At 33.6% G+C, this 13603-nt stretch overlaps 1 protein-coding gene across 1 annotated transcript; it reads right to left on the bottom strand.

Moving 5' to 3' along the window:
- Positions 1-1007: 1007 nt before the first annotated feature.
- Positions 1008-13307, bottom strand: LOC140322060 (uncharacterized). The gene is made up of 10 exons (XM_072398706.1): positions 13199-13307; positions 11929-11969; positions 9762-9827; positions 9304-9369; positions 8595-8648; positions 8316-8348; positions 6757-6828; positions 5469-5534; positions 3156-3316; positions 1008-1191 (listed from the first exon to the last, which is right to left on the bottom strand). Exons 1-9 carry the CDS (start codon positions 13245-13247, stop codon positions 3161-3163), a joined length of 603 nt encoding a protein of 200 aa, XP_072254807.1. The 5' UTR covers positions 13248-13307; the 3' UTR covers positions 1008-1191; positions 3156-3160.
- Positions 13308-13603: the final 296 nt, after the last annotated feature.

The raw sequence follows: 13603 nt of genomic DNA, 5'->3' as shown, positions 1-13603 counted from the left end.
GCTTAATTTACTTGAATAGTTTTGTAAATGTATATCATTACATCAGTGTATTGATAAACATTGGGCCTGATTTATTAAAGCTCTCCAAGACTGGAGAGGATACACTTTCATCAATGAAGCTAGGTGATCCAGAAAACCTAGAATGTATCTGGTCCAAGATTAACAACATTTGCTAAAAAATAGCTAATGATGTTTAGAACATCCATTCCAGTTTTGCTGGATCCCCTTGTATCCTCTGTGTATGAACAGTGTACTTCTCTTCATTGGCTTACATTTCACCTTAGAATCAAATTCAAGCTCCCATGCTATGCCTTCACAGTTCTGCACAGTTCTTGTCCCACTTACCTTTCTGACCTGGTAAAAATAAAACTTCCCTAGCCATTCTCTTCATTCCCCTGATGACCCACAACTGACTTCCTCCCTCATAACCTCATCACACGCATGGCTCCAAGACTTTTCTAGAGCTGCCCTGACTCTCTGGAATGGTCTTCCTCATCCTATTCGGCTTGCTCCTACTGCTTCTGCTCATTTTAAAGACACCTAAAACCCATTTTTGAAAACTTGCTCACCCATCTTCTTCTGTCTTTTAAAACCCTTACTACTACTATCCCAAAACTACCTATCTACCTTCCAATTGTGTATTACTTCCCCCATCTCTTAGATTGTAAGCTCTTTGGGGCAAGGTCCTCTCCTCCTCCTGTGTCACTGTTTGCATCTGTCTGTCATTTGCAACACCTATTTATTGTACAGCACTATGTATTATGTTGGCGCTATATAAATCCTGTTTATTATTATTGTTATTATTATTAATATTATTATTAATACTAATAATAATATTAATAATATTAAAACCTAAATGTTTGTGTTGTTGTTTGTTGTTTTTTTTTTCTTACTTTAGGAAGCATTTGGCTTGTCTTCTATATTATTAAATGTGCTGTACAGGCTTTCAAATTATTTATGAAGCCAAATTGTACAATGGCGTAAAAGTAATGAAAAACATTTTTTGCTTATGAGGAAATTTATTGAAGAGTAGACAGATAAACAATTAAATCAGCAAATCATATTCTTCAACAGAAAGCAGAATCTATTGAATTAGGTTATCAGAATTTTTGATGATTTTAAGAACATTTGTAGGAATTTATTAAAGGGATAGATCAATATGTGTCCACACAATCCAGTAACAGACGGCACCTGCAAGACATACAGAAATTGCTATGTGTATTATTGTATTAAGTTAAAAGCTGAATAGACATAATTTAATTAGAGCTATAATAATACAAGGGTAACTTCAGCAAACAATATAAAAGGACTGAGCACAGGATCCTAGGATATAATTATATACCAGGGACCAGGAGCAGATTTTATAACCAACAACAAGAAGAATTACTGGAAGCAAAAATATTGTATGTAAAATATTGATAGTGTGAATGTCTCACCATTTTAAGACTAAAAATTGCAGATGTAAAGGAGAGAATAAAAGTTTTATGAATGAAAGTTTTTGAGTTCTAATTTTCACATTTTGACCTGTTGTTGATTTTGAAACATTGTGGTGCTAATGAGCTAAAATCTGAACATTAACCTTTGCTGGCTTTAAAAATGTGTGTCCCAATTATATTTTACCTTGAATTTACATAACAATGTACTTTTTATTTACTTTTTTTCTCACTAGCAACATGTTTGCACAGGTCCCCCTAATCCCCCTTTCCCACCAAAAAAATTATGTCAATACTGTAATTAGCTATACATTTTCCTTACTATACCTTTGATGTAATTTTTCCTTTCTTTTTGGGGGGGAAATTTTACCACAGGTCTCCTAGATCAATACCACCACCTTCCTCCAAGCAATTTTGGTGCCAAAATTATATTTACAAGTTTTGGTTTCTTTTAAAAGGAAAGCAGCTAAAGCCTTTAACACAAAAGTTACCTTCCAGCATTTGAAAGTGGCAAAAAAGCACAAAGACACAGGCAGCGGTGCACTTCACATATTGTGGCAAAAGAGGGCATGGCCCAGTGGGCGAGGAAAAGCTTTTATTTTTTATTTTATAAAACAAACAAAATATAGTTTACAACTTTTTCAAACACTAGGTTGGAATTTGGTTGTGAATTGATGCAATTTAAAAAAATTTTGTGATAAGATAAAAGATAAAAAAACCTAAAAGTGAAACATTTCATCAGACATTTTATATCATCTGCTCAGTAAGTCTGGTAAAGCAGATGTTTCTGTGAAATGCATCACTTTATTTACTTGCTTATCTTATGCTTTCTGACTGACATAAAGTACCTTTTTTTCTCTTTCAAAACTGTTATAAATAATGTTTTGTTTGTTTTTTTAATTCATTTTTAAAACTTTGTTATGCTTTGTCTGCTACTCTTGAAATCATAGGCAGAAAGTCTACAAAACACCTTGTTACAGGGCTTACTGTTAATAATTATTAATTGTCATTATAAGTCAGAAATACATTGGCCATTCAGGGAACTACAGCTACAGTTACCTACAGTAGTCCTCTATGTGTTTTTGGCACCATCTAGTGGCAGTTGGTAGAACTACACTATCTGCCTCCAGGAAAAGGCAAGGGCTCTGCAGGACATGGAACTGACAGCTGAATATAAATACTGTTCTGGTGAAACTATCCCAGGGGCTATGCTGTAGGGGAAAAATTAGCTTAATTTTCATAAAAATGTTAACTATTGCAACAATATGCAGTAAAATGACTTGCTATTGTTGCTAATCTAAAAATCTCAACAATAACAAAAATTTGGCAAAGCAAGCATTCGTGTTAGACACACCAGTTATATAAAGAGTATTTTACTTCTAGCTCCTAGTTACCAGCCAATTTACTTGAGAGGATGAAGAAGAAGGTGCATGGGAAATCTGAAAATCAGGAGAGTTTAGGGGTTCAGCAGATGGGGAAAAGTGAGCTTTATATTAATACTCACCCCCACATACATTTCATTATATGCTTTACAGCACTGATGGAGTGGAAAATGCTAATGCCCATAAGCCATAAGCATTTATGGTGAAAAGTCCGCAATTGATTTTTATTTTCTTCATGACATATTGTGAAAAATTTTAACAGAAATTACAAGGGAATTCTGAGTGGGCACCAAACATTCACTATCTTATGTAGTGCAAATATTTTAGGATAATTACTTACCTATCTCAGCTTAGGTTTCCTAGTAGAGAACCAACAATTTTCAGTGGAACATTAAGGTTTCCAAAAACACTACCCAGAATAGTCCCAGAAATGGAGGAAGTAATTTCATTGAGGGTGTCATGTAACAGGAACTTGAACAAACCTAAGTCCAATGTAGTGTCCTAAAAATCAAACAGACATGTACAAGTCATTATTGCACCCACTTTAATAAACATAAAGATCAGTTTTTATAATATAAAGCTTACACAATGAAAGAAAATAGTGAGGCTGCTAGTGCAAAGGACTACATATTTACTAGCCATAAAAAATTAAAAAATATATGATATACTTACCTTTTCCCCAGATTTCTTAGTGAAGTAAGTGATATCATTATCCTGTTGATGAGATCCTGAAGAATAGTGATGAGCAAATCTGCCTAGGTTTAGCTCCTAAACAGTTTTAGTCTATCCTATTTATTTAATTTTTGTATTCTGGCCATTTGTAGGGCTAATACCAAAACAAAAGGAACAGGACACATTTGCTGCCATTAGGACATATAGATATGGCAAAAAAAGAGTAAAATAATTTTAAAAACCTACGTATGCAAAATAAATTATTGGCTCTTGTGACTTTATCCACAACAGTGAGTGAGTGCATCATTTATCCACAACACAAGTGAGTGCATCATGTTGTGGATTGTTCCTTTTTGGTAGAGAACCTGCAAACGTTTCAAACAATTTCACAATTTGCAACTTTGTGAATATTGAAAAGTTACTGGAAACCCATGGTGTTGGTTTGGGTTTCTTAATATTTTTCTGCTTTTGAATGCAGACCTTAGTACAAGTGTTTTGTTGTTCATATTCAAAATTCACATCCATTTAGGATATGTTTTACTTGGTAATGTTGATACCAACAATAATCAATGGGTAAATTGCCGGAGCTTATTAAAGTGATGTATTTACTGAACCATCTGCTTCATCAGACTTTTTATAGAACAGATGTTTCTGTGAAATGCATTACTTTAGGAGGTTTTAGCCATGTTCCTACTGATTACCTCATCCTGACCAACATATAAGGAACCTAGCTTTAACAAATGTTCTAACCTATATTGTATTTGTTATTTTTTTTATTTTAACTTACCTGACAGCATAAATACTAAGCACTTTTAAAAGTAAACGTGGTACATTTAAAAATACTTATTTTAGTATTTTAACTTCCCGCCTGGTCCCCCCTACCAGCTGCATGGTCCCGCCCTCCAGCCATATGCTCGCGAGCAGATGCCCGGCTGACATCTGCTTCCCCTGGCCTTGCGTCCCCAACATTCACACGCCGGGGATGAAGATGCTGGCCGAGCATCACCAAATTACACAGATGCCCGTCCGGCATTGCCAGGGGAAGGAGAAGCTGGGCACCGCTTACCAGGTAAGTTTTAAAACTCCCTGGCAATTCCCCAGGGAATTGTGGCTCTGGGTTACCGCTTTTGGTATAAAAAATTCACCCTGAGCCACACTCAGGATTACCGCTAGGGAGGTTAATAAATAAACTTGGCCCAGCCTACTGAATTGTGCCTACTTTTTGACAGGGCACAAAAAGTGCACAACTGCCTTTTTCTTTGTCCCTTTTTGCCTAAATGCTGGGAGGTATGCCTATGTTAGAACTGCCGGCAGGGTTTGTGTCAGAAGGAAACACAATCTTTAATGTTATTATGCCAATCTTTATTTTCTGCTGTTTTAGGGCTATGTTGTACTAGATTACTCTGCATATATTACTCTGAACATAATTACTGGTGGAAGAACAATGACCCACTAATTTCATTGCAATGCTTTCTGCTGTTAGTTGAGCTGTAATTTTAGAACACGTTTTGTTTGCATTGTGCTAAAATATCTTCCAATCACTGCTATCTGCATTCCCTGTAATCCACTATACCCAGATTAGCAATAGCAAATGATTTCTAGTAAATCTGTTTCAGGTTTGCTGGATCACCCATACCTCCCATGATAGTCTATCTTCTCCAGTCGTGGAAGGAGAGGCTGATCACATGACTATCAAAGTAATGAGATCAGCCTCTCCTTCAAATACAGTGCTATGAAGTAATATTACAGAGCACAGTGGTTTCCAAGACCCTTATATATGTAGGAGGAGTCTAGCTGGTTGCACTGTGTTGCGTTTGTTTTCAAAACGTACAACTTGGATTTTTAATTAATGATAACAGAATGCATCATGAAAAATGCCTAGAATGCTCCTTCAGGTTTTATAAAGATTCTATTTCGTTAAGCTTATCTAAGAGAAAAAATGTTGATTGCATGCTACATAACAAGTGAAAAAAATATTTACCAAAGTTTTACTTAAGAATAGAATCTGCTCCTTCAGAATAATATTAAGAGGTGCCAGAAATGCTTCCTGAAGACATAAATAACAAAGCTTTATTGGTAAACAAAAACATTTTATAATTTGTAACAAGAAAAAAATGGTTTAAAAAAAAAAATAATTTCGACAGCTACAGTAATGATGAGTTGTCTGAGACTGGCAGGTTTATTGCCTGCTGACTTTCTGGTATATGTTATGAGAGAGCTGAATATCTGAACATAATGTATTTGCAGCAACAAGAATCCTGGGGTCAGTTCTCCTAAAGCACTGTTCACCTAATGTGTTTTCCATTTTTTCTTTACATTGTTCTTTTTTGGGGTCCTATACAGGTCCTGAGGGATTTATAGGATCTGTTTGAGAGAAGATTAATTTCTTAACCAAATAAAAACCCATCAACACTTGCCCTTAAGGTGTTCATATAATGCATCATTTAAAGTTTTGAGGATGTTGTTTAACTTATATCAGATAACTAAACACTCATAGTATCTGTCTAAAAGCAGGACTAAAGTTCCACATCACAAAATAGCGAGCAGGCAGGGTTTTTAATGCAGAGGGACAGGTAATATATTTGTTGGATAATAAATCCTTAAAGAATCAATGTGGTGGGGACCTTTGCAGGGGGTCCAACAGTTTAAAATTATTTTCTTTTAAATGATAAAAAAGTTTTTTTATGTCCTAAATTCTCATCACTTTTTCCCTGATATATTTAGTATACTAGGTAATTAATAATTTTCTCATTAAATAGATTGTAAATTTTCTGGACACCACAGATTATCAGGTCATTGTTTATATTCCTAACATAACTGTGTACTGCAGATTATTATTTACACATTATTGGTGCTCTGTACAGGGTCACTCTGACAGGGTCACTGCCAAAAAAAAAGTCTTTCTTCTACTTTGATATTGTCTGAGACAGGTTTACACATCTCAAAAGGAATTATGTATGAGAATTACCTGAGCAAAAACATTTAGACTTCTTTCTGACATGTTTGCAGTTTAAAATTAGCCTCTTTAGGTAGGCTTTAGAAAGATGTAGAAAGTCAAAAACATTCATTGATATTTGAAAGCCTTTCCCAAAGACAATCAGTCTTTTAAATTAAAAGTATTTTCATCTACAGTTGGATAAAATAATGCATAGTTTTATGTTTAGCAATGCGTAAAAATAGAAAAACCCAATCCCAAAATTTTAAAAAACTTTAATCATAAATAATTATTATTTTAAAGTTATTCAAGAAATATTGTAGAGTTAACTTACCACTAGCTGAGTAACACTGTACAATAGTTTGTCCAAACCTATTAGTTTCAATATTTCTGTAATATTGTTCAACTAAAGTAAAATAAAAATATCACCATTATGCATCAAAATAAATTATATCTAACTTGAAATTGAAAATGTCCAATCTATGCACAATACAATCATTGACATATTCTAAACAGCCATTAATGGTACAGAAAACGAGCCCATATTCATCTCTGTATTTATAGACGTTGTGGAGAGATTTATCTTAAATAGGTTTCCCCTTTGCTTTTTATGGGGATCAAAGTTGCCTGCCAGCCTTCTGAAAAATATTTTTAAAACTTAGTTCCACTAGCTAAGTTCATTTTTTTACCCTATCTTTTTTTTGTGCTGTCAATTTATTTTTTTGTGGGGGAAACTGGAGAGCCTAGAAGAAATGTGAATGTGGTAACCTTTTCTTATGGATCTTTCAGAGATACTTATCAATTGTGGTAGCAGTTATTTAAGATAAATATTTTAGGAAGCTTTTTGATTGTTCTACCTTATATAGAAACTGTAATATCAGTGATCTGTATCAGTTCCCTTTCTCTGACAATCTCTTTCAGCATGTCTCCTGTCTTCATACATGCCTGTATAAGTGTAGTTTCTGGTATGTTTCTGTAGCTTTTACATATGCTGTACATGATGTTGGATGCTGCACATAAGAATCTCTGCTGTGATTTTTAAGACTCTTTAAGGATTAATGCACAGTACAAGCAGTTACATTGATAAGGGCTTAGTTTAAAAAATATCACTAAGGTTATCATAATAAATACCCAATTAAGTGCACAACATTAAAAAGGAAGTTTCCAAAAACATATGTAATATATAAAGAAATATTGTTTGTAAAAGTAATAAGGGAAATAGCATATTATTTTAAATTACACCATCTAAAACTTTCTTCAGTTATTTCATTGTACACATTTGCAGCTTCATGTAGGACAGAGAATTCCACACTGAAAAAAAAGACTACACAGACTATAGTCAAAATAAAACATTTTTGTTTAGGATAGTAATAGCATAAACGTAACACACTAGCACAAAAACTTAGTGATCTGCTTTGGGGGGGGGAGGGGGGCTGCTGCACACCATTGCTATGGCCAGTGGTGGAGTTGGATGACAGAAGACTTCTTTATGCTGGGTTCTAGAATCAGTTCCCTACTTTTTCAGTGAGAGTACATTGCTTTTTTATGCAATTTTTATATTGAATTAAATAGTTTATTTGCACTAGGGTCTGTGCATTCTAGATTTGTTATGCTTTCAGTTTTGTTATGAAAAACAATCCTGTGCTATAAGATATATTTGTAGGATGAAAATGTTGGCACCCTTCTAAAAATACTAGTTCCTTGCTTTTTTTGGTTTAATGGTGTTCCTAGTTCTAGATAAGTATAGAAGCTGTTGAATCAATATACTAGACAACTAGCATTTTAATAAGGGTCCACATATTTTTCATTTTTTCTTCAGGGAAAAAATACATTACATTTTGAGGTCCACATTGAAATTAAATGAATTTGTTATTGAGATAAATACAGCCTCACCTCTATCAATTCTAGCAATCCAAGTGGCAGTCCCTAAAAAAATGTAAGCACATGATTATTCTCCACATATAACACCCCTGAAATATCCTAGTTGGCTGGAGATTAAAATAAAATGGCACATTTCTTAACACTAATTTACAAATAAGGCAGTGAAAGCTGGTATGTAAATAAAATAAAGTGACAAGAGTATATAAATAAAATAGTGACAAGAATACTTTTAAAGAACGAAAATACATAAATATACTGAAAATAAAAAAAACTGACACAAAGATATCATACCAGTATTTCAAAGAGCTCCCCCAATGAACAACCAAGATCGATGGCTGACATTTTCTGAAAAACAAAATATAAACTATGCATGTTTTTAGGATGAACTATACAAAATTACCATTAAAACTTTTAAAAATATATTTATAGTGGACCTGAACTTGAAAAATGAAGATTTGCGATGTTTTAAAGAACATCTTTTCTTTGTGGTTGAATTGCCATTTTTGGCCTTAATAATTAAACCTCTCTCAAGACTGGAGATGATACACTTTCATCAGTGAAGCTGGGTGATCCAGAAAATCTGGAATGGATTTCTTCAAAATCATTTGCTATTTGTTAGCAAATAACAGATCTATTCCAGATTTTCTGGATCACCCAGCTTCACTGATGAAAGTGTATCCACCCTTGAGAGCTTTAAATAAATTAGGCCCATTGTTTTATATGGGATGGGATATAGGTCTGCACCTGTTTTCAAAAGACAATAACAAAAGTGTCAAATCTTCATGTACAGATACTGCACTTTGTAAAGTCATCTGGGAAGCTATAATCCATCATCAGGCTTTTAATTTTCTATAATATTTTGAAAGAACTGAGTTGTCAGGGGACAGCAACCAACAAATTGAATCAGCAACTACATACATTAGAAATACAGCATTTCATATGTATGTGGAACCACCAGTAGTTTGTTCGGAAATACAAAATAAAAAGTAATTCAAATTACCAAATGATGTATCAAATCTTCCACTAGGCATTTCTCTCTTGCTTTTCTTTCTTCTTCAGGGCAATTCTGCAAAAATTAACAGGTCAAAGATATATTTGTAAACATATGCAAGGGTGCACTATATAGATATATTAGTATGATATTAGTACAGCTACATGTATCATCTTGATAGTGGATGTCAGTCAGCTTTATCCTGGTTTAAGCTGTTTTTACATTCCTATTGCCTTAGGAGACAAGTGTGAAGCCACAAAAATTTACAGAAGGATGACTGGAGAAGCCAACAGGGAGATCCTATTTAGACATTGTTTGTGATGTTGTGTTGCATGATTACCAGTAAAAATTGTGTATTGGAGTCTCACATTAAGCAATGCTGTGTGCTGTATTAGGATAAATCAATAAAATAAAGATAATGATAAAACAAACTATTTTTGTACCATAATTACAATATTAGTATTTACCTTTAAAATCACAAGTTTTTCCCCGATTGCCTGCATGTTACGGATATAGTGATCAGCCTTACCTTTCTGAAAAAAAAATTAAAATGTAATAAATAACACAATAAGGGAAAGAAACAAAAAACACCTAGACACACTTTCATAAAGGAGAGTGGATTTTGTTATATACACCCTGTTATACAATGTATATACCCAGTTTCCCCACTCTGCTCCATTCATTAAAAAGGGGTCATGGTGTATTCCAGGTGCAATGCCTCTTTACCAAATATAACTTGAAGCGGTCAGGTTTTGTTTAATTACAGAACTCTCATACAGTTCTATTCGTATATTATTTTCAAATGTGCAGAGGTATGACCACAGTTTATTATGGCCACCCATATTATTCAGTGATATGTTTATTATGCACATTTGGGTCTTGCAGTAACATGTTAAACAAAGCATGTTAAGTATTGCATCTTGTATTTTCCAAAACAATATACATATCTCATTTTGAAAGTTGTTTTTAGACCAAAGCCTAGACAACAGTCCAATATTTTTTCCCTAGTAATTGCAATATTCATAAAGTGTAAGATTAGTTTAAATTTGTAATCAGTATGAATTCATCTTCAACCCATAATATATATCCATTATAATACAATATATATTACTATAGATATTCACTACAACTATTAGAGTGCCTATAAATCTAATAGAGCTACCCCATCTAAGGACATCCAAGACTTAAATATAGTATGTCTTTGTTCCTGGGTTTCAATATTCTCTGTAGTTGCAATATCTGAAACAGTACAACTGAGTAGAATATGAGCTTATAAATGTCATATATAGCACAGAGATAAAAAAAAAAAAATTGAATAAAATAAACGTCAAATATAACTGCCCTCCTACATCCTCTATATTATATTTCCAGAAGCAAGAAGTATGTATTTGATTCTATCCTTAGATACAACACATTTGAATGTTCATTTATCTCCATTGAGTTGACAAAAGTATAATTTATAATCCTTACAATTAATAAATATAAATAATTTATGGGCTGCCCAGTCAGTTCTAAGCCATGAGTAAGAAATTTCCTAAACACCTATGGTAGGATAATGGTTAATTTTTACAACAGAAATGGAATCTACACTAAATGCTGGTTAAATATTAAAGTAAGCAACTTATATGTGCACAGGAAATGAAATATTGTTACTAACTTTACAAATACAAAAGACTATTTGCAGAGCCATATTTATACTTTTTTCTCTCCTCTAGGCCAGGAGTTTGTGTCCACCACCCCCACCCACCAGCATAGAAGATCACCATGCAAGCATACAACATGTCCTGTCCTGTTCTGCAATGGATACTTCCTGTGAAATGCTGATCATGCCACAGATTGCCAATGCGCATATGTTCTTACTAATACATCTTCAGGTCCCTACATTCTCCTGTTCTTGACTAATTGGAGTTCCAGCTATGTGTAGACTAGTTATTTGGGTTTAAAGAAAGGTATGTGTAACAGGGCAGCACATTTTGATTGGTAAAGTTTTTTTTTGTTTACCTATAACCCCCTGTTTTAGAGAAATTGTGGTTCAATGTCGGCAGGTATGAGTAACAGGGTATGGCGTGAATTTTTATATGTATAGGTATAGTTTTTTATGTTGTAATGATGCCATAGGGATGACATTTAGGCAAAGTTAGCCACAAGTGTTGCCACCTATTCATTTCATATAAATTCAAGGAAAAGCAGACAGGTTAGCTTAGTATGACAGTTATAGTTTTACAGTATGGCACTGCTGGAGAGTGATGCATGCTGTACTCACCTACCTTTTTGGTACCAGACACTGCTATGAACAATGTTTCACATAAATCATGTTTCACTTTAAATGTAATGTAAATGTGTTTAATAAATTCAATATGAAACTACTGTAAAGTGTATATAAAGCCAATCATGCACAGTCCTTCACCTATTCTAAAAGGCGGAGGGGCAGTATATATTCTTACAGTGATGCAAATATAATCTTTTAGTAAGTTAGTATTTTCCCAATACCTTTGCTGTTTTCTGGGGCTAAGTACAAAGATACTGAGTATTTCATATATGATACATATAAACACCCATTAGTAATCATCCAGTTAATAACACTTCTTCATTTTAGGAGGAATAATGTTGTGAATTTTTAGTGGTAAAACTTACATCCAAAGTGTTCAGTTTAGGAAGAATTCCACTGCTTGGATCTATAAAATACATTATGGAACATGAATTATACTGGAGAATGAATAAATAGAAAGGAAGCAGTTTTTTTTAACTTCTTTACCTAGCCAAATATTTATAACAAAAAACAGATTTTATTTTCAATCTTGAAAGTAGTAGAAATTCAGTGTTTACTTTGCACAGTTCAAAAGGGAGTTTAAAAGGGTAACTTCAAGAATCATATAGAAACAAGGCAATTACAAATCCAACCAGTATACGTTTCAAGTGTACTTCACTCGCAAAGAAAGCTTAGTACCCTTACCATAGAGTTATGTGGGAGAGAGGGAGGGAAATAGGGAAAAAATTAACATCTGAAGTTAGCCATTGCTGAAATATTTTCAGCCTACACCTTAGTAAAGGAATGAAAACTAGTATTTATTTTAAATGGCTATTTAACACCAACAAATATGCATTAAACTTTCCCGGAGTACCATAACATGTTGATCATGTTTGATACAAGAAGGGGGGCGCACACCTACAGAACCCACTTGTTATGGCCACCTAGGCTCCATTTTGGTTTTATTGGTACATACCCTATATGGCAGTTTCTGAATACCCAATTTTATAGTAGTTTGCTTCTTAGTTCTATCTAGGGCCAGAATTCAACAGCAAGATTCATTTCCTATTGACTTCACTAGGATTTGCCCCTAAACGTTTGGTTCTCCACATTTCAAAGAGGTTTCCCTAAATGTTTAAATAAAACCATAATACTGTTTTTTCTGGTATTAGTTTGAACATTAAAATGTATAAAAGGTTTAAAATAATAATGCTTTTTTCAATTTTTAAAATCTTAATTTTTTATTGGAATAATACCCAGTGATTTTGTTATAAAGGTTCTTTAGAAGGCATTTTGTTCTATAGGGACAAAAATGATCTGTCTCCCTGTTGTCTTCCTGTGTTATCACCTTGCCACAAGCAAATGGAGCCTTATACATTGCATAGACATTTTCTACTGTTTTTACTTTCAGGAAACCCTACCATGTAATTCACTTGTGCCAGATGCCTAAGTGCATGCAAGACAGGAGCTGGTAGAAAGAGGTTATAGCAACTCAGCAGTTCAATAAAAGATAGAAAAAAATAAAAATATTCTTTTAAAAAAGAAAAATGCTATTCAATAATACATAAAGCTTAGCAAACAAACAGACATTAAGTTAAGGTTTATATCTACATTAAGAATTGCAATTTTAAAGAAGACATTTTAAGACACTCTCACCAATAAAGCTGACGATGCTCACAAGAAGAAAGATAACTGCGATCTTCATGATGAATCAAGATGTGTGTAAAGCTATTATGCTTAACAGAATTGAATTGCTCTGAAAAATAAAGCGATATTTACCCCCTTTATATACATCTCCAATGAAGCTTAAGGCAGTTTTTGTCATCTTCCTTATTTGTTGATTGGCAAGGAATTAATTCTTGTCAAAATTCCAGCATCCTATGAAAAGAATGTTGGTATATTAGGGAGAATATTCATGAAACATGAATGTGTTCCCATTGTGTAGGATCCAGTAATTAAAGCCAATTACTTTTTTTATATAATATGATTATGGAAGTGAGAAAAATAGATTGCTTGGTATCCCACCAGAGCACATGGTGGGAACAAGTTAAATTTTCTGCA

Source organism: Pyxicephalus adspersus, chromosome 2 (assembly GCF_032062135.1).
Source record: "Pyxicephalus adspersus chromosome 2, UCB_Pads_2.0, whole genome shotgun sequence".
Lineage (NCBI taxonomy): Eukaryota > Metazoa > Chordata > Amphibia > Anura > Pyxicephalidae > Pyxicephalus > Pyxicephalus adspersus.
This window is presented reverse-complemented; position numbering and strand designations above follow the sequence as displayed.